Source organism: Rhincodon typus, chromosome 16, assembly GCF_021869965.1.
Source record: "Rhincodon typus isolate 14 chromosome 16, sRhiTyp1.1, whole genome shotgun sequence".
Classification (NCBI taxonomy): Eukaryota; Metazoa; Chordata; class Chondrichthyes; order Orectolobiformes; family Rhincodontidae; genus Rhincodon; species Rhincodon typus.
The window spans coordinates 31,109,593-31,132,079 of NC_063347.1; the positions used below are offsets into that span (position 1 = coordinate 31,109,593).

The following is a 22,487-nucleotide window of genomic DNA, read 5'->3' on the forward strand; positions in this document are numbered from 1 at the left end:
TTGAATGTTTTTGGAGTTACACTCATCCAGACAACTGGGGAGTATTCCATGACATTCCTGACTTGTGCCTTGTAGTTGGTGGACAGGATTTGGGGAGTCAGGAGGTAAGTTACTCACTGTAGAATTCCTTGCCTTTGACCAGCCACTGTGTTTATGTGGTGAGTCCAGTTGAGTTTCTGGTAAATGGTAACCCCAGGATGTTGACAGTGGGGCATTTGATGATGGGACTTCCATTGAACATCAAGGAGTGATGGTTAGATTCTTTCTTGTTGGAGATGGTGATTGCCTGACATTTGTGTGGCTTGAATGTTAATTAACCCTTATTAGCTCAAAGCTGCATATTGTCCAGGTCTTGTTGCATTTGGACATGGTGTCCCTCTGAGCAGTCGTGAATGATGGTGAATGTTGTGCAATCATTGGTGAACATCCCCACTTTTGATTTCATGATAGAGGGAAGCAGATGAAGATGGTTGGAAAGGCAGACAGTTCCCTGAGGAATTTCTACAGAGATATCCTGGCACTAAAATGATTGACTTCCACCTACCATACATATCTTCCTTGTGCCAGGTCGGACTCCAACCAACAGAACTTTCCCCTGATTCCCACTGACTGCAGTTTTGTTAAGGTTCCTTGATGCCATACTCAATCAAATGTGGCCTCAATGTCAAGGGCAGTCACTCTTACCTCATCTTTGTAATTCACCTCTTCTGTCCATGTTTGAGTGGCTCTGGTGGATTCCAGACTGCGCTTCAGTCACCAGATTGTTGCTAGTCAAGTGCTGCTTGATGACATAATCCATCACGTTTCTGAAGATCGAGTGTAGACTGATGGGGTGATAATTGGCTGGGTTGGATTGTCCTGCTTTTTGATTACAGAACAACTTTACACATTGTCAGGTAGATGCTAATCTTGTAGCTGAACTGGAACTGTTTGGCTAGGGGTGCCGCAATTTCTGGAGGACAATTTTTTGGGACTATAACTGGAATGTTCTCAGGGACCATAGCCTTTGCAGATCTGGAGCCTTCAGTCATTTCTGAATATTGATGTGGAATGAATCATATTGACTGAAGACAAGTATTGGTGATGCTGGGCACCTCTGGAGGAGGGCAAAATGGATTATATCCTCAACACCTCTGGCTGAAGATTGATGCAAATGCTTCAGCATTATCTTTTGCACTGATTTGCTGGGCACCCAAAAATTGAGCATGGGATATTTTAGGCTTAATTTTATCTAATGAACTGTTTAATTGTCCACACTATTCACAACTGGATGTGGCAGCACTGCAGAGCTTAGGTCTGATCCATTCGTTGTGCAATTGCTTAGCTCTGTCTATCACTTGCTGCTTATGCTGTTTGCCATGTAAGTAATTATGTGTCTACATTATGCCCTTTGCTTCTGAAAAATGTTGCCATAGAGCTATACAGCATGGAAACAGACCCTTTGGTCCAACCAGTTGATGCTGAACATAATCCCAATCTAAACGAGTCCCACCTGCCTGCTGCTGGCCCATATCCCTCCAAACTTTTCTTATTCATGTACTTATCCAAATGTCTTTTAAATATTGTAACTGTGCTCACATCCACCACTTGCTCAGGAAGTTCATTCCACCCGCTGTGTGAAAAACTTGCCTCTCATGTTTTTTTTACATCTCTTTCCTCTCACCTTAAAAATGCGCCCTCTGGTCTTGAATTCCCCCATCCTAGGAAAAAGACACCTACCATTAACCTTATCTATACCTGTAATGATGTTATAACCTTCTATAACCTTTGATAACCTTCACCTCTCAACCTCCTACACTCCAGTGAGAAAAAGTCCCAGTCCATCCAGCCTTTCTTTATAACTCAACTCGTCCACACCTGGCAACATTCTTTAAAATCCTCAGCCAACCCCTTTAAGCTCCCTATTCACTTGCACCATTCACAGATTTCACTCGCCCTTTGCTAGTCTTACATATTCTTCAAAGAATCAAACATTTCCCAAACAGCCAATCTGACCACTCATTTCTTCTTGCTTGCGAGTCACTGTTAAGCATTCTGCTCTTCCAGCACCTCTTCTACACCTACAGCTTGTTTTTGTATGGGCCTGTGACCAAGCTCTTTTGGACCACCATCCGTTTTGTCATTTCACCACTCCAGCCTTCCACCTGATTCAAGACCTTTTGATTTCCTTTTACTCCTTCTTTTAACTCTATTCTTAAAACTCTTACCTTCTTGAACTTTGTCCAGTTCTGATCAAAAGTCAGCAACCTGAAGTATTAGTATGATTTGTTGAGTGATGGTGGCATTTTCTGATTTTATTTAAGATTTACTGCATTTGTAACATGTTGCTTTTGTATTAAGGTGTTCTGAATATCAGCCATCCCACCACATAGGTATTACAAAAACTTGTGATCAAGTCTATTGCTCCAACAATTTGACTGGTTATAAAATGTCACAGCAAACAGCAAGGGAGATCCTGAAAGTTGAAAGAAGAAGGGATAAAATATATTTTAAGGGGGTGCCAGAAGTGGAGAACACTGTTGAATTCTAGAGCTGAGGTGAGAGTTACTGCCCTTGACATCAAGGTTGCATTTGGCCAAGTGTGGCATCAAGAAGCTCTGGCAAGACTGCTTTCATTGGGGATTAAGTTGGTTGGAATCATACCTAGCATAAAGAAAGATGGTTGTGGTTGTTGGAGGTTGATCATCTCAGTCTCAGGAGATCCTCGGGTAAGTGTCCAAGACTCCACCATTTTTCAGCTGCTTCATCAATCACCTTCCCTCCGTCATAAGGACAAATGTGGGGATATTCTCAGATGACTGCACAATGTTCAGCACCATTTTGCAACCGCTTAGGTACTTAAGTGCTCCAGGTACAGAAAGACCTGGTCATCATCCAGGTTAAAGAATAAATATATATTAAAATTAAACCATTAGTATTATTTCCAATTAACTCTCCCAACTATATATATCTTTTAATATTAGCTTTCTTGAGATCTTGAATTTCCTTATTAAAATCTAATGATGTTAAAATATTCCCCAAATTTCATATATTGCAGTATTCAAGATCAAGAATGACCTCTTCACTTTTTTTTTCAGTCAGCATTCTGTATAAGAAACATTTGTCTTGCGTGGACCACCTAAAGCCTCTTTGCAGTTTATTTAGATTGGATTAATGTGACCCACAATTAGCATCCTCCTGTCCCTGGCCTTATTTACTTAATCAAGTGTACGTTACTTTCTCAGTTTATAAGAATTGTTAAAGGTTAATTTCTGCATTAATAAACCCAGATGTTTACTCTGAAGTTAAATTAAATTCCTTGACAAAAGCTATATTCTCTGTCCTGTAACAAGTTACCACATCTCTTTTCACTTAACTTTCCTGAAGTTAACTTTCTGTCCCTTCTAATCCATGTTTAATGAAACTCATTGCCACTTTCTGATTTTAATCATTTCTCCAGTAAGTTGAATAAATTCACCTGCATATTACATGCATCAGACTCCATTTCTTAACCTTTATATCAGTATGAATATATACTTTGTCATTGAAAGATCCTTCGGCCCAGCCCCTCTGCTGACAAATATTACCCATGCTTTGTTAAGCTGTAATAATTATTTACATATCTTACCTCATGATCTCACCTCACAGTCAACTACTACTTACAAACTCAGTTTGAATTGAGAATTGTGAAGCTCCAATTCACATTTCTAAAAACAGCATTAATTACTAAATTACTGAAACGTACAAAGAAAATTCTAAATACTAAAGGTACAATAATCAAGTCACTTAAAGAGTTTGAAAGTGAAATTCCTACCTGCAATCCTCATTTTTGGCGAAGTTAATACATCTGAGTTCAAATATGGTATACTTGCGCTTTCATAACAGTTCCAGTTACTTCCTTGTATATAACCACCACCTCAGCACTCCCTGAAATGGCATGTCACTAATTAAATCAAATACAACCTTTTTTAACTCAGAAAAACTCAATTTGTGTATCTTAACTTTAATTCAGTAAACATGAATCTTGATAAATATATTATCCATATTTAATTGTAAAGACAAGTATACAATCTAGAATCAATATCTAATGCTGGAATGATGCTACAGTTTTCATTGTGCAAAAATAACAACGTTTTCCTAGATTGCCTGAATTTGTTCTAATTAACATCACTGCGAGCTCTATCTCAAACAAACTGATTGTATCGCTAAGGGACCTGTATATACATTTGAAAAATGTGTAACACTAATTAGCGTAATTGATAAAGAAATGGAGAAAAACAAAGGAAACAGCAGTTAGAACATAAAAGTTAGGGAAAAAATAGCCACTCAGCACATTATCAATGCATTAGTAACTCAACATCGCTCTCAGAGGATGAATGCTGATGCCTTTTGTCTCATCCCCCATGTTTTTTTATTCTATTTAGTTAAATGTGATTGTGCTTAATTTTTTTGAACCTCCTTCAGTAGAATTTCTAAAGCTCTTGCTAATCAGGGAGCCTTGCATGTTGTCAAATCTGTTAACAAGAAGAGGTAGAAAATCACATGAAATTTACCTCATGCTGCATGTGAGACGAGTGATAATCAAGTATTTCAGAAATTCCCATCTTTGATTAATAATGACTGAGTAAAAGAACTTGCTTTGAGCTAAAATGATTGCTTTATCTTTGGTACAAAGGTCTCTCACTATATTTTGAATGACATCAATATTTTTCTTTTATCACTTTGTCTATTATATTGTTGAAACATCTCTCACTTATTGAGAAAAGAAATTCCTAATTGTTACTTTTATTCTGATGAACAGTCATCAACCATTTTGTGGATAATGTAAAAATGGGTTGGAAGGCAAGTAGTGAGGATAACACAAGAAATCTGCAGTGGAAAATAGACAGATTAAGTGAGTGGACAAAAATGTAGTGGATGGAATATAATCATAGTCATAGAAATAGAGTTATACAGAACGGAAACAGACCCTTAGGTTCAACCAGTCCATGTTGAACATAATCCCAAACTAAACTGGTCTCACCTGCCTGCTCCTGGGCCATATTCCTCCAAACTTTCCTATTCCTGTACTTATCTAAATGTCTTTTAAACATTATTATTGTGCCCACATCCATCACTTTCTCAGAAAGTTCATTCCACACGCGAACCACCTTGTGTGTGAAAAATTTGCCCCTCATGTTTTTTTTAAATCTCTCTCCTCTCACTTGACAAATGTGCTCCCTCATCTTGAAACCCCCATCCTAGGGAAAAGACACCTACCATTGATCTTATCTATACCTCTCATGATTTTATGAACTTCTATAAGATCACCTCTCAATCTCCCATGCTCCAGTAAAAAACGTTTCAGCCTATCCTGCTTTTCTTTATAATTCAAACCTTCCATACCCAGGAACATCCTGGTAAATCTCTTCTGAATCCTCTTCAGCTTAATAATATCCTTCCTGTAACTGGGCGACCAGAACTAGACACAGTATTTCAGAAGAGGCTTCACCAAAGTCCTGTACAACCTCAACATGATTTCTCATCTCCTAGACTCAAATGACTGAGCAATGAAGGCAAGGGTGACAAACACCTTTTTCACCAACCTGTCCAAATGTGACGCAAACTTCAAAGAATTATGTACCTGAACCGCTAGGTCCCTTTGCTCTACAACACGACCCAAGGCCCTGTGAGGTTATGCATTTTGACCCGAAGAATAGAAGAGCCAGGTATTATCTAAATGGAGAAGGATGACAGAAAGCTGCAGCTCCACGGGTTTTGGAGGTCCTCATGCATGAATCATAAAAAGTTAGCATCCACATTCAGCAGGTAATTAGGAAGGCAAATCATCTGCTAACCTTTATTTCAAAAGGAACAGAGTATAAAAATGGGGAACAAAATCAAAGTTGCTGGAAAAGCTCAGCAGGTCTGGCAGCATCTCTGAAAGAAAAAACAGAGTTAACTTTTCCGATCCGGTGACCCTTCCTCAGAACTCCTCCTCTGAGGAAGGGTCACCAGACCCAATATTAACTCTGTTTTTTCCTTCACAGATGCTGCCAGACCTGCTGAGCTTTTCCGGCAACTTTGTTTTTGTTCCTTATTTACCGCATCTGCAGTTCTTTCGGTTTTTATTTAGTATAAAAATGGGGAGGTCTTGCCAAAATTACACATGGTATCAGTCAGAGCACATCAAGAATACCGTGAATAGTTTTGGTCTTCTTATCTAAGGAAAGAGTTACAGGCAATGGAAGAAGTCCAAAGAAACTTCACTAGGTATTCCAGCATCTGTGGTATGGTATTTTTCATTTGCCCTGTTTGTCCTGCTTGGTCCACTCTATAGTAATTAGATTCACCTTAAAGGTGGCTTGTGGATCTATAGTTGTTTCACAGACAGATACGTTATCATAACTTAGAACTACTTCATCTATTAATGCCTGCTTTCTCAGTTACTTTGAGTTTATCACCTGACCTCAAATTAAATAAAACATTAGCAGGGGATATCCCATTATATATTATTCTTGCTCACTGTGATATGTTTGACGTAACACCAGACGTTCCTTTGCAATGTGGCAGTAAACTTAGTAAACTAAATGACCAAACAATTCAAACAGCAAAAGAAAAGTAATGCAATTGAAATACTTAGAGATCGGCACCTGAAAACATGCAAGCAAGAAATTAATTTCAGCAACACTTTGATCTCATTCAATATTAGATGTTCCTTCTACACAATTACTCTATAGTCTTAAGTGTGACAGCCAGAGATGTCCCTTGTTCTATTTGCTGTCATTTGTATTTTCTACAGGATTCAATACAGCAACACATCAAATGCAAAGCCAAAATATTTCAGGGATGCTGGAAATCTGAACTAGAAACAGAAAAGGCTAGAAATGCTTGGGAAATAATTAGGATCCAGAATAAAGCAGTCCCAGTCACCAAGAGCTGCTGGCCTATTGTGACAGAGGTTACAGCCACTGTCAGTTCCACTTCTAGGATCAGGGATCATCACAAGAAAACTAAACGTTGCTTGGGAAAGAGGGAATCTTGCAGGGTGGGGATCATGGGAAGAGGCAGCCAGGGAGGTTGGAAGGAAGGGCCAAGTAGCCGGTGTCAGAGGCCACACCCGCTCTCCATTCCCTTGAATGTGCACAAATTTATTGGAGATTTGCAGATTTAGGAGGAACCACAGATAGCTCCCATAACCATTGACAGCCTGCCAGCCCTGGTTAGTCAGTCAGCCAGGCCAACTCTTTCTTATCTCACCTGGTGCTGGACATTTTCTAAGCAGGTGAGACTTGAACCCAGACTTCCTGATTCAGAGGTAGGGGCACGACCACTGTACCACAAGATCCCTTCACCTGGAGCTATAAGAATTGTAGCCATGGCAGGAATAAATCCTTAGCCATCATTAATTGTCCACTTCTTGTTTCAATTGGTAGCAGGGATGGAAGGTGGAGCTTAAGTGTTCCCACTCAGGACTTAATTCTGGTAGAGGCAAGAAGGGTGCGAGGTTCTGGTCCTCAACATCCCTCCTAATTAAGCTCCTTACGCACTCCCAGGCCTGGAAGATTCCACCCAATACTTCAGATCAATGATGAACCTTTTACATAATTTATCACCTTCTTCCTCTGTAATGGCTACCACTAAGAGTAAGACCAACAATGTCACAAGATCAGCATCACCTCCAAGTCGTACATTATATTCATTACCGCCGGATCCATTGCCGGGAATTTCTAACCCAATACCTTTGCTGGTGCACTATCAGCATAAAGAAGATCAACCAGCTTTTTTTTTCAGCCACTAAGGTTAGGTAAGTGTGGAGACAAGGAGTTCTACTCTAGCTTTCAGAGAGAGAAAATATCTCTGGATCAGTTCCTTCAGGTTCCAGTAACTCCTGACCAAATGTGACTATACTTATTGTTGTCCTGCGATAATACTTGTTATTTAGAAACAGTGCCTTTCTGTAGATATACTATGATGGTACATCTTCTACCATTAATCACTAGATAGGCCCAAGACAAAGGCAAACAATCCCAAACAATCATTACCCAGAATCACATATCACAGACTGATAGGTGAGGTAGATACCACAGGTATGCAAAGCAGTCAACTGGGAAAAACCACCTGTGACTCTGGAACACCCAATTTTAGTTCTTACCTGAAGTTTATGACTCATTTCAGAAACAACAACATGCATGCATATATTGTCTTAATATTGGAAAAGATCTTAAAATACTTAACAAGTGTCAAGATAAAAATGGACACTAAACCAAAAGAGACATTTTGAGGGATGACCAAAGCTTCATTAAAGTGATTTTTAAGGAAGGTGGTAAAGTGCACAGAAAGACAAGTAAGTTTAGGGCGGGAATTGGAGTATTTGCAGCAAAGTATGGTGTTGATGGTGTGTAGGAGATGGAAATGTAAAACAAGTTAAAGTCATAGAAATGCAGAGTTTGGAATGTGGTTATACAATGGAGGGAGCTTTGAGGAGAGGATGGTCAAGTAGTGTTATTCGTAAACTATTAATTCAGTGACCTAGGTAATGTTCTGGCGACCAGTGTTTCAATCCTGCCATGGCAGATAATGGATATGGAAATCGTTAAAAATCTGGCATCAAGAGTCTAATGATGTCCATGAAGCCATTGCCCATTGCTGGAGAAAAACCCTGATGTCCTTGAGAGAAGGAAACAGTCATCCTTACCTCAGCTGGTTCTTAATGTTGAAAAGGGCCCATATGAATATTATGCCCCGTGCACATTAACATTTTAAATTACTGATAATATGTTTAAAAGTATACATCCATTTCACAATCCATACTGATATTATGATTGAATAACTGTCACCCATGTGACTCCAAACTCATAGCAATAAGTTTGACTCTTAACTGTCCAATGGGCAATAAATGCTGGCCTCGCTAACGATGTCCACATCCCGTGAATGAGTTTAAAAAATGGAGGTGGTTACACAGGTAGAGAGGGAAAAACCCATAACAAATGAGAACTTTTTAATTGTGGACTGAAGGGATCTTGAAGCAATTTAGGTCAGCGATGACGAGGCTGAAGGTGCATATGATCAACCGAGATTTCCTCTTGTACTGTGCTCATGACCGAAATCTATGCAGTTTTTAATTGGATCTTAAAGGTCAATTTTAAATATGAGAATTGCAATTCATAATTTAATCTTGAATGACTGGAAGAGCTAACACCCAAGTAATTTTGTTTTCTTTATTATCAGTCAACACCAATGAAACAAGTCTCAAGCATATTTTATGTGCAGTGTTCTTTGTGTTCACTGAATGCGCTGATCGTAGGCATTGAAACTTTAAAGTTGGTATTGTGTAAAAAACAATGTGCATTCCAGAAATGGGTGTTAAGCTTAGCAAATGTAGAGGTATGTTTCAAGCCACATCTTACTTCATTCTGGCTTCATATTACTGCTCATTCCTAGAAATTTGAGCAAGTACAACAAGATTTTAGGTGGTAGTTCATAGACTGAGGTGGCTGAAATGGGGGATGTGTAAAATAATACAAGCTAATGAGGACACAGGTTTAAGAGAATCTGTGAGAAGTACTAAATGGGAAAAAACCAGGCCTCGTGTGGAAAACAGCAGATTCTTAATCATCCATTTTGAGCATATTTGGCTGTAGAATGAATTTGGTGTTTAATTGAACTTATTCAGTCATAATATCAGTATGGATTGTGAAATGGATGTATACTTTTAAACATATTATTAGTAATTTAAAATGTTAATGTGCATGGGGCATAATATTCATATGGGCCCTTTTCAACATTAAGAACTGTTTGATGTCATGTCAGTGTTTTACTCTAATTGAGGCTTAAATTCTCAAAAGTCACATGATGTTTAGGACAGAAACCGACTTGCTTGCATACAACCACAGAAGTCCCAAACTGTTAAAACTAAAGGTAAGACTCTAGGAGATAAATTGATAGGCCCTAAAAATACACACTGAGCACAGCGAAGCCTCACAACCTCTTCTCACAGCTTACACACATTGGCAACTATTCATCAATCAAGAAGAGTTCTTCATAGTCCTTGACATACTTTGCTGTCTTGTGGGACTAAGTGTTATGGACCGGGCCCAAATCCCTCAAAATATATTAAGAAGATAGTCTAGACTCTAATGTTTTCTTACGGTAAAGGTTAGTGTAAGGCATTGCATTCCAGATGCAATTCTTTGGTCAAACTACTCAACGTCAAGCAAAACACACTTTATTTTTACACTACAATTAAGATAAAAATAAAAATTTTAAAAAAAATTGGCTTAACTGTAACTCTATCAAAATGCTTAACAAAATAATAAATATATTAACTACTTGTAATTAATTGTTCCAATATAGTAGTATCTCATAAACACACACATGGCAAAGGCAAATTCTGTAAAATAGATTGTCTCATATACAATTCCTGCAAGAAGGCAGCCCCAACTTTTAGCTCCAACAGAAAGAGGAATAAAAGCTTTCACATCTAGTTTCAAGACGCGAGCAAACACTACTACTGACATCTTAAACTGGCCTCACAAGCTGTTCACTTTATTGGCTTCAGAAAGTGCTCTTCACCTGTCTTAATCTTTCTTCATTTAAAAAAAGGACAGAATACACATCTAAAAGCTATAATATTGTCACAAAAGTGATATATAACCAGGCAATAGAAACTGACAAGTGGGGAACACACATGCTTGCATGACCTATAGCCCATACAGGAGACAGTTCTGACTTTATTGGGATCCAGTAATGATGTTGTGCTCGGGGTTGGATTGAAATCATCAAAGAGAATGATATCCTCAAATTTAATTCTCATCCTTGCCTCCCACCTCAATCTCACTCTGCACTCAGACATATAAGTTACAAATGCTGTAGGCTGACACCCTTTACTTTTCCTCCCTTTCTCCACCACAACTTCACATTTGTGGCTTTTTGCTTTCAGTTACCAATACTTTGAAGCTGTCAGGCAGTGCAGGAATATCAAAAAAACAGGGGCACTCATGGCATAGCACCATCACTTGAATTGACATTCTCAGCCACCAGGTCATTTACTAACATTGTCTGTATCTTTGAGGATAGATTAGGGGCAGGATCTGCAGCGGTCCTGATGAATAATTAAGTGGAAAAGATCACAGAAGAATGCTCGTAAAAATGCAAAGCAAAAGACTTAGCGCATTGGGAAACCAATCAGGATAACCATAGAATCAAAGAATCATAGAACTTTACAGAATAGAGGAGGCCATTCGATCCATCATGCCTGTACCAGCTCCTGTAAGGGCTAACCAGCAAGTCCCACTCTCCAGTCTTCTCCCCATAGCCCTCCAAATTTATCACTTTCAAATATATAACTGTGGCTAATGTCAAGCAGCGTGGAAGAGTACAGAACCAATTTGGCACAGGACTTCACATTGACCTTGGAATCCAATCTTTCCAATGTGGCAGCAGTGATCATTCATTTCACTTCATTCTCACATTTGTAGACCTAATCACTGTGCAATGTCCCTTGGTGTTGTCATAGATTCATACAGCACGGAAACAGACCCTTCACTCCAACTCATCTATTCTGTCCTAGTTTCTGAAACTAAACTAGCCCCATCTGCCTGCATTTGGCTCGTATCTGTCTAAACCTTTCCTGTCTATGTTTCAGCTTTGAATGCGGCACAAGCAGCAGCAAATAGGAGTACTTCAGTGGAAGGTCAGACTGCTACCGTAATGCTTTTGAATTATTGTGCCAATGGGGTGTGCAGGGTATCACAGCAGTTCAGCAATATGTTCAGCAACAGATTGCCAGAACTGCTGAGGCAATGCTGAAGTGTCACTGTGTGAGAGTGGGAGTGGTTCCATTAAGAGCACCAACTTGCTGTTGTCTCTCAGGATGACAGCATTCCCCTACCCACTCAGCTAGTGGCCTTACTGTTCCTCACCAGGCAGCCACCTTGGACTGCTGCTGCTGTGTGCAGAACTCAGCCACACCGTCTCAGTCCAGAGCTGGGCAAGGCTGTGTTTCAAAGCCATCTGCAGTCTCTAACACTGAAATTTAACTGCATTAGGTTGACAAGTGGCAAGTAACATTTGCACTACACAAATAATATTATAAGGACGTTACAAAGAGGAACAGGAAAGGCTGCTTGGTTCCTTGAGCCTGCCCCACCATTCAATAGGATCATGGCTGATCCAATATTCCTCACACCCACCTTCTTGGGCTTTCCCCTGATTTCTCTACTGATCAAGAATCTATCTATCTGAGCTTTAAATATACATAGCTCTGCGTGGCAAGGAATTCCAAAGACTGACAACCCTCTGAGTGAAGAAATTCCTCCTCATCTCAGTTATAAACAGGCGCCCCTTTATCTGAGACTATGCCCTACGGTTCTAGACTCTCCCATGAAGGGAAACATCTTCTCATCATTTATCCTGCTCTTTTAGCATTCACTCATTCTGACCCTACCTAGGTGCTCACAGCATCCTTACCTTGTATTGCTTTGCTTTGTAATTTTGCACTTGCCCCTCAGCCAGTTACCAGGCTCACTGACCTATTTTATTTCCATGACATTTAGTGTAAGTAGAAAGGCAGGAAGCTTGTCCTGGTTGTCAGCAGTCTTCAGTCAATTCAAGGGAGATTGCCTTTAATCATGGGGTCCTGGCACAGTAAATCAAGGCCAGCTTATGATATCAGCCCAGAGGGTTGGACGTAGTCAGTCAGCTAACTGAGCAGTCAGAGTCAGAACCTTCTCTTCCTGAAGTATAAGGAGCCAAATACAGGCAGACCACCACATATCTTGGCTCTCTCTGCCTTATTTCAGGCTGTTTTGCTCCAGGAATGAAAGAGACAGAAAGGTATTATGGGAGATAAAAATGTGGGTGACACAGCTGTTATTTTTAATGCAGCTGGGAGGTGTCTTGAGTGAGTGAATAGGCAGCACAGAGGACATGCAGGGTAAGAGGTGTCAGGAGTTGGAGTTAGTGAGGATGAGTGAGGGAAGATGTTGCAGGGAACAGTGAGAGTGGTAAAGCATGAGCCTTGGTGGGACGTGGGTGTAGTAGCAGAGATAGAGAGTGTGAGGTATTAGAGAGAAGCTGGGAGCACTTGCACTGACGGAGTGGAGAAGTTTATTGACTTTTTTCCTACAGATGGCCCAGACTGCACTGATCTCGATGACAACCTTCAACCAGGCTGACATGGTCTGGTTTCGTGGCATCCTCTGCAGGTCCTGAGACAAGTGGACTACCTGCCTCTGCACCATCACATCCAGCACAACCTCCAGGTTTCTGCCCACAAAGCAGAGTGCCAAATTTCCCTTGTCAGGATCTATCAGGGTAACTCCACATTGACATTGACCCAATATTCCCATTTACACTAACTTTCTAACTCAGTGAATGGGTTATTTCTTGAGAGAATCATGAAGGTAGACTCAATTAATTCTTTTAAAAGAAAGTGGAACACCAAAAAAAGATATGCAGGGTCATATAGAAAGAGTTGAATTGATATTGCACAGAGCCAGTACAAACATGACAGGCTGAATGGCTCCTTCCATGTTGCAACTACTCTATGAATTTCATAATCTATGACTCTCAGAAGTGTGTACAGATTATAAACTGGCATGGAATGGTGTTGAAGGAGGATAAAGTGATTTACTGTGAATGCTAGAACAGATTTTCAAGTATAGAATCAATTTTAATTGTTATTCAATGAATATATTTACAAATAGCTGTCGTTATCAAGATTTCCACAAGAGAATATATAGATTTTTAAAAATTCATTCGCAGGATTTTGGTGACACATGATAGGCCAGCATTTATTGCCCATCCCTAATAGCCTCAACACTTCAACCACATTTCTATGGGTCTGGAGTCTAATAGAGGCCAGACTAGGTAAGGATGGCAATTTCCTTCCCTAAAGGACACTAGTAAATCATTGGGTTTTTCTGACAATTGGAAATCCTGGTCACTGTAAGACTCTTAATTCCAGATTTTTATTGAATTCAATTTCCACCACCTGGTATGATGGGATTTGAATCCAGGTTCCCAGAATATTACTTGGGTGTTTGGATTAACAGTCTAGTGATAATACCACTGGGTGATATTATCCAACTTATACAACTCCCAATTACTTTAAAAGGAACCAGGCTCTTTTAAATTGATAATTGTGCTCTGAGCCTCAGACTGGCCATAAGCAACACAATAGAACTTCCATTAGTATAATGATCAGAATATAGCAAAATGTGCCAGCTCAGATTTCTTTTTGATCTATGATTTACAGGTTCTGGTTTCTATAGCTCTGCTAATGTAAGATTGCGAAGGTTGGGAGTGCTGGGTTTTAGTCCAGAATATTAATCACTTTAACAGGTTTACAAGGATCTTGGCAGTTTGTCTCTCTAACTCAGTCAGAGTGTATCTCAACAGGAACAAGTGACTACGTTTCATGCTTCACTTTAGAGCCTAAAGTTTCAACTGTAGTACAGGGCTTTCAGAGATACATTGAACGCTTAGAAAACACTAATCTCATAGCAATATTTTGCTTTTCTCTCTCATTCTGGCGTGACAAAACAGTGTAATCCTGCAGATTTGGGACATATGGGTACAACACCCAGGCAGGAGAATATGTGCAACAAACATAGAAAATGCTGGAGAAACTCAGCAGGTCTGGCAGCATCTGTTGGGAAAAAAGCAGAGCTAACGTTTCAAGTCCGGTAGGGTTACAAGCGTCTGCAGTGTTTTGCTTTTACAGGAGAATATGTGCCTCAGGTTCTGTTGAGGCCCAAAGGATAATCAGCAGGTAGCTTCATTTTTATTTAGGTCCAAAAAGGAGAAGCACCATTTTACCCTTGTGAGAACAGCTGGATCATTCTAGCAACTGTTTTCTCCTTTCTCAATCATATAGAAAATATGCAATTAAAATGAAAAAAAAAATGATCATTTGAACCAACAAACATCAAGGCAAATTTGAAAGTGAATCATTTGTACCTAAAATAAAATGACCAATGAGCTTCTTGCCTGTGTTTTGGTCTCAATCCAGAACTAGATGTTGAACAATTTGTTTTTCTCGATTGACAAAATTTCATAGTGTATTGTGCTTCATGTTACACAAAATGAGTACTCACACTTCTGTGAGAAAGGAACATACTGTGCAACTTTCAGTTCCTTGCATTTATTTAGTTCATAAAATTTCTGAGATTTTTCAATTATTTTCAATTTAAATTCAGTTATTTTAATCACCTTTCCAGTTTAAACAAAAGATGATCATATCTGGCACATGGTCAATGAACTGTATGAAGTAAATGCAATTTTTAAAGGGTCATCAGCATCTCAAGTAGAGATGGGGTAATAGCTACAAGATTTTACTTTAACAACATGGGGATAAATTGTACCAAATGAATTATAGAATTTGATCACTGTTACTGTATACATTCATCTTTTTCTTCAGATCTCAGCCTAAAGGCAGGGGACTCAATTAAAAGGATGTCTGAAATGAGAAGGGGACTCATGAGAAAAGGTTCACTGAAAGGTGGGCAGGGTATAAACAAGCAGAAAGAAGTGGAACTTAAAGGGTGTAATTGTTGGGGACACTGGAAGGATCCCAGGCTAATGGATGGAGCAAACTGGGATACAGTGGAGAAATTGTAGCATGAGGAGCAAGTTGGAAAGGGAGAATGGGAGCTACATCGTTCAGGTGAGGAACAATATAGAACAATTTAGAGTGCTGGGAGGTGGAAAGGGAAGGTGAATTGATTAGGAGACAGTATACAACTCAGGTTGGCCCTGCAGGTCTAGATGGGAGAGGAATCAAGGGAAGACCAGGGATTGGGAAAGGGCCGGTAGTCACAAAGGGAGGAAGGACATGACATCAGAGGATAGGGGAAGGCCATCTACAGTATCGGGGAATGTGGGCAAAGCTGTACACAGGAAAACGAAAGTAGAAGGTGAACTACTCAAAAGGAAAGTTTACAACCATTGCCTTTCTATATATGTGTTTTCAAAACAAGGTGTCTCGGAGAATGTGGAGTCCAAAGACAGGGACTTGAGATCTATTTGCACATATTCCTGTACTGCGCCATCACAGCCAACTGAGACAATCAAAACAGAAACTTAAAGATTAAGGCCACAAAGATTTTGCACATGGCAGAATCAGGAAGGTGAAAACCAGTCATGGGTCATGAAAATTGTATTTCACTCCCTGGATATGGCTATAGGGCAGGCTTTCACCCAAGATACAAGCCTCTCATAACAAAAGGTCAATTGATTATGTCAAGATCTGAAGTAGAAAACAAGCAATCAATTCATTCCTGATATTTCTTCACAGGTTGGTACTTTCATGCCAGATATTTGATTCTCAGCAGCACTGTTAGCTTTACTCCGGTTATGAACATGAAGGAGGAAGAGGAGAAGGAGAATGGATGAACAACATCAACCGAACCAGAGACACAGGAGTGGCAGCTGTGGATGAGCAAGCAACATGTGAAGAGAGGAACCGGGGTTTTTCAGTACCAGCGAGCTGTGTACCAATGCAGTGTGTACTAAAGGCATTGCAACTGCCTGCAAATGTGTGGAGGACAGTGCCAGAGGCACCTTTGCAATACTGAGGGAGCCATCACCTATATCTGGCATCTCCTGCAGGCAGAACCACAGTTGGACAGCTTGGAAGGCAATGCTGCATCCATGCTGTGGTGGGAAGTTGGGAGTCCTCTCTTTAAAACTAAGTTCATGTAGTATTTCATATTTAATAATTTCTGTGGAATGTGAATGTTACACCAGAAATCTGCCTTCTACAAATATAAACAGATCTCTGGTGCATGAAAACAAAATGAAAGGTAATGAGAACAATAAGACTCACGGAGGTCATGATGTCCCATTCAACAATTCATCTGAAGCCATGTATACTCTATTGTCGATGTATTGTTTGGGAAAATAAGAAGCTTTTGTTCTTAGAAAGAACAGTAAATTAATCCTCCAATGAAGGTGGCAAGGGGGCGATGAGCATTCTAGACACAGGTTCCTGAGTAGGGAATGTTGGATGAGATGTCTTGGTGACAGCTTAGAAGATTGGGAGATGGCCCAGCCACTTGTCTCCTCAGATGAGGAAGAAGGGGAGTCAGATAGAAGTACTGAGGGAGCTAATGCTGAAAGTGAAGAACAATGAAGAAGCCAGGGCAGTACTGAAATGAGGCAGACAAATCTGAAAGAGAATCTGATAGTGACTTAATTTGAGGCAGAATGGTTTTGTATTTACATAAATAGATAATCAGAACTGAGTCAGTTTTGATGCAGTGATATTCTTGCCCTCTAGGGAATGCTGGTTTCATAACTAAAAAACATTATGTTAATTTGTCATGAACTGCACATTAATTTGTTCCCTTCGCACAAATGACATCCTTCTTAGTTTGTTTGCCTGAGCATTCAAATGGAATTATATAGGATTACATACAGGCTGCAATTAGATGACACAAGCTTCAGTTTGCAAGGAGCATTCATCCATCATTGAGATGTACAGGGGTCACATTTTTTAGATTGCCTCCTGAAACACAAGTATATAGTTAAGCTTGAATCAGAGGTAGTAGGAACTGCAGATGCTGGAGAATCCGAGACAACAAGGTGCAGGGCTGGATGAACACAGCAGGCCAAGCAGCATCATAGGAGCAGAGAGGCTGACGTTTCGGGCCTAGACCCTTCATCAGAAAAGGGGGAGGGGAAGGGGGTTCCGAAATAAATAGGGAGAGAGTGGGAGGCGGATAGAAGAGGGATAGAGGAGAGGATAGGTGGAGAGGAAACAAACAGGTCGAAGAGGCGGGGATGGAGCCAGTAAAGGTGAGTGTAGGTAGGGAGTTAGGAAGGGGATAGGTCAGTCCAGGGAGGACGGACAGGTCAAGGGGGCGGGATGAGGTTGGTCGGTAGGAGATGGAGGTGCGGCTTGAGGTGGGACGAGGGGATAGGTGGGAGGAAGAACAGGTTAGGGAGGCAGGGACGAGCTGGGCTGGTTTTGGGATGCGGTAGGGGGAGGGGAGATTTTGAAACTTGTGAAATCCACATTGATACCATTGGGCTACAGGGTTCCCAAGCGAAATATGAGTTGCTGTTCCTGCAACCTTCGGGTGGCATCGTTGTTAAGCTCCTGCTTTCCAGAGTTTATGTTCCTTCAAGAGGACAACAAATCTTGACAGCCCTCGGGCTCTGTGTACTGCGCCACATAATGTCCACATGAGCATGTACTCTGAGTGAACATGCTTCTCCTCATCTCATTCCTAGCTGACTTGGTGACAATCTTGAAATTGTGACTTCTAGCTATTGACATAGCAACTAGTGGAAACAGAATGTCCTTCTTTAGTTTGTCAAAAGTGTTCATAATTTGGACCACCTCAATGAGGTCCCCTCTTAATCTTCTCTGCTCCAAGGAGAATAGACACAATTTCTCTAATCTTCTCTTGTATCAAAAATCCCTCATTCCTGGAACCATTCTAGTAAATCTCCTTCGAACTTTCTCCAGGGTTTTAACATCCTTCCTCAAATAAGATGCCCAGAACTTAACACAATACTCCAAATATGGTCTGGCCAATGATTTGCAAAGGTGCAGCGTTAATTCCGTGCTTTTATACTCTATGCCTCTATTTATAAACCAAAGGAATCTATGAGCTTTCTTAATAACTGTTTCAACCTACCTGGCCACTTTCACAGAATTATGCTTGTGAAACCCAAGGTCCTCCTGCTCCTGTACTCCCCTCAAAATTGTACTATTGAGCCTGTATTGTCTTTCCATGTTTCTTCTACCAAAATGTATTACCTCCATATTTCTGTGGACTGTCTAGTATTAACTTATTTTTCTCTAAGTGTATACTTACAATATCCAATATTACGGCCTCTATCAATTTTCCTACAACTGAAGTCAGGCTGACAGGTCTGTAGTTTCCTGGGTTATCCTTTGCCCGTTTCTTAAACAATGGCATCACATTTGCAATCCTCCACTCCCCCAGGACTAATCTTGTGTTCAGACAGGCCTGGAAACATTCTGCTAGTGGCTCCGCAATTTGCTCCTTTACCTCTAACATCAATGTAGGATGCCTCCCTTCAGGGCCTGGTGATTTGTCTGCCTGGAGTGCTGCACCTCTTCTTTATCTATCACTATACTGCTCAGTAGCTCAACACCCACATTTTCAATTGGGCCATTGTCACCATTTTCTAATCTGTACCTCTGCCATATCCTTTGCTTCAGAAAGCCGCTTACCCAATTTGTTCCCTAAGGGCCCCACTGTATCCTTCACTGATCTTTTACTATTAATAATGTTTGACGAACAGTTTACTGTTTGGGTTAGCACAACCTGCCATCCTTTCTTCATGCTTCCTCTTAGCCTCACTGTTGCATTTGAGATACTCTTCCTGATCTCTATTGCTATTATTATTCAGTTATGCATCATATGCCTCCTTTTCCTTCCTTATTTTCTCATCAATATCCTTAGTCCTCCAGCGTACTCTAGCTTTGGATACCCTGTATTCATTTCTCACTGGTATGTACTGAGCATGCATCCTATGCATCTCTCTTTTGAAAGTCTCCCATTTCTCACCTACTGTTTTGTCCAACAAAGTCCCTTTCCAATCAAGCTACTAAAGTTCAACTTTTTGGCCACCTTTCCAGTCTGGGATCTGAAACCTTGACTGATTTTTATCCTTTTCCAACTTAATATTGTACCTTAAATTGTGACTGTTATTTCCCAAATGCTCCCCCACTCTGATTTTCTCCATTTGGCCTGCCTCGCTTTCTAGGCCCAGATCCAGCACAGCTCCCTCCTTGGTCAGACTGGAAATGTATGGTTCCAGAAAGTTCTCCTGCACACATGCAGGAACTTTTCCTCCTCCATGTCTCACACTCTACTTTTATCCCAGTCTACCCTCAGGTAATTGAAATCACTAAGTATCACAACTCAACTTGTGTACAGGTAGGGTAGGAGGCAATGAAATTATAGTATAACCGAGAGAGGAACATTGGAGAAGGAGAGGGCTAGCAGCTTGACAGGGCAGGGAGACTGTTTCTTACTCAAATTCCTTTCATGAATCTCAAACAAACTGCAGGATCAAAGGTTCTGAACCAAAGGTTCCGAGGTTCTGAACATTATGGCTTAATTTCAACAGTTGTTAGGGAAAGGGGTGAATTCAGTGGAGGGGAGGGGGGGAGAGAGAGGTCAGAGAGAGCAGATTTTGTGATGGGGAGAAAAAAATCATTGCCTTCAGTCTTACCAATATTTAATAAGATACAGCGGAGGGTTTGAGAGAGGTAGTAGCGACGTAAAACTGAGTGTTGACAGTGTACCTGTGGAAACCAATGTGTATAAATGGGAAATAATAAGGGGCCATGGATGGATCCTTGGGAGACACCAGAGGTAACTGTGTGAGAATGGGAAGTAAAACCATTGATGGTGATGCTATGGTTATAATTAGATATCTATGGAAGTAGGTAAGCGTCTCTCACCTCTCTGATAAAATAGGAGAGCCTCTAATGGATGGTGTGACCATGAACTGCCAGTCTCACTGCTATCCTAACTCTTGTCCCTTTCCTCTCAGTTTTTTTCTCAGCAGCAATGGCCTTCTGAGGAGGCTCTTGAAGATACCTCATAGAAATTTTATCACTCCTGATTGAGGAAGCACCATTAAATAGTTTGTCTCTTCCAAATACCAGCATGTAGCTTTATACCATGGATGGGATTACTGGTGAGTTGAAAAGATTGGCACTTGGTGCATAAGTAAGTAGCTTCATAAAGGACAGTTTCAGACATTCTAAACAAGAACCACTGGACTCAAAACAGTAACTGTGTTTCTCCTCCATAAATGCCACCAGACTTGCTGAACTTCTTGGAGAAGACTCATTGTTTCCTGCTAGCTTTGCTAAGGGAGCCAGAGGTGCTGACTCAAGGATCTTGTCATGAAAATAAGAAAATGACTGCAATATACCAATGATTGAATGACCTGGGGAATGACTTGGAGCAACTTTCTGAATGAATACAGAAGCCCACTTCCATTACCTGCAAACTTTTCAGATGGCACTTCATTTCTGCAATCTGGAATGTATAGCAGCAGTCAAGGACTTTCAGTCTGCAGTTGTGACATTAAAGATGTCACCAGAAGTCACCAACCAGCATTTCTAGGACCCCTGTATGATGCATTTAGAGTCTATCACCATTATTGTTGAGTAAGCATAATGTGAAATAGTCCATTTGTTGTATCAGACACAAGCCTCACATCGATTACATGGCACTCCTTGTGGCTGACATAGTTTCTTGCTTGTCCTCTTTGAGCTTTGGTGTGATTAGAAGTGGTCTGACATTGATGTAGACTCCAGTACTAGCTAAGTTTGACTGCTGTCATCAATGGGAAATGAAATGCTTTTGTTCACCTTGGCACCTGTCATCTCATTGATGCACATATTGAGCAATAGATGTGACATGTCCTCAGGAGCATCTGAAATGATGCTGAGGCAAGAAGGTTCAGGTCAGTTGGCACCTTAACACACGCTGACATGATAGGGATCCCAAGTGTGACTGGGAGTAAATCCTTACATGGCAGGTGACAAAGGTCAGGAACAACCTGCCTTGAGAAGCACAGCATCCTTCTTCACAATTTTCTAGAAAGATTCCCTTTGACCTGAAGACCCCCTGTCTTCACAGATGTCCAACTACATCTCCTCTTTCATGTTAAGGTGCTAGCTTTGCCATTGTTGCTGTTGCTGATCTCCTTCCTCCATCTTCCACACATAGTCTGAATTTTATTTACATAAACTTTATATAATGGAGTTTTCTGGTCAGTTTTATTTCATTATCTTGCTTTCTCTTTAGCTTCTTGCTAAACATGATATTCCATATACTTAAGTATGCTATCCAGAATGAAGAGTTACTGATTGTAATCCGTACAGGCTATTTATCGAGTAACAACCTGTAGCTAAATTCTAAAATATAACCAAGCGTGTAAAATAATCCTTCTATTTGTTAAAATGGACAGATCGTCACCATGGATACAAAAAGACACAAATTATGGCCTCAACTGAAGTAATGCTATTAATTCTTTTAGATCCAAAAGTAGTTTGAAAAACCAGGAAGTTGTACAAATTCAACCGTACTAAGCTACGGTAAAATGAAACCAGTTTTTCCTTTTTGTTAATGGCTAACGTAAGTCAAAATATAAACTAACTGAACTTACCTGTCATTCAGTCATTAAAGCACCAGCTTATTCTGCAAATGATTATCTTGTCTTTTTTTAATCTGTGCTACTTGCTGTGCCTGAACCTAACAATCAAACTTTGCTTTCTGTTGGTAACAAAAGGAGGAGGAAGTTGTGACAACGTGGCATCTAATCAAAGCGTCACACCCAGTTCATACATTGAACGTTTAAATGAAAGTAATTCAAGGCTAAAACTTCAGCAACCCCATAAATTCTATTACAAAAAATGCAACAAGTAATAAACTTGTGTAAATGAATGACTATAAAATATCACCCTCCTACAAGTTGTAAACTGCTAGGGAATTTATTGTTATGTGTTTATAAAGTTTAATGAG

General features: G+C 40.3%; 1 protein-coding gene across 2 annotated transcripts in view; it reads right to left on the reverse strand.

Moving 5' to 3' along the window:
* LOC109936224 (protein FAM3A-like) overlaps positions 1–22,252 on the reverse strand; it is a 43,204-nt gene extending 20,952 nt beyond the window's left edge. For both annotated transcript variants that reach the window (XM_048606485.1, XM_048606486.1), the window contains exons 1-2: positions 22,132–22,252; positions 3,794–3,906 (exon numbers count right to left, since the gene is read on the reverse strand). In XM_048606485.1, the coding sequence (XP_048462442.1) occupies positions 3,794–3,806 (13 nt within the window). In that variant the 5' untranslated portion in view covers positions 3,807–3,906; positions 22,132–22,252. The remainder of the gene's footprint in view (positions 1–3,793; positions 3,907–22,131) is intronic.
* Between the last annotated feature and the right edge of the window lie 235 nt (positions 22,253–22,487).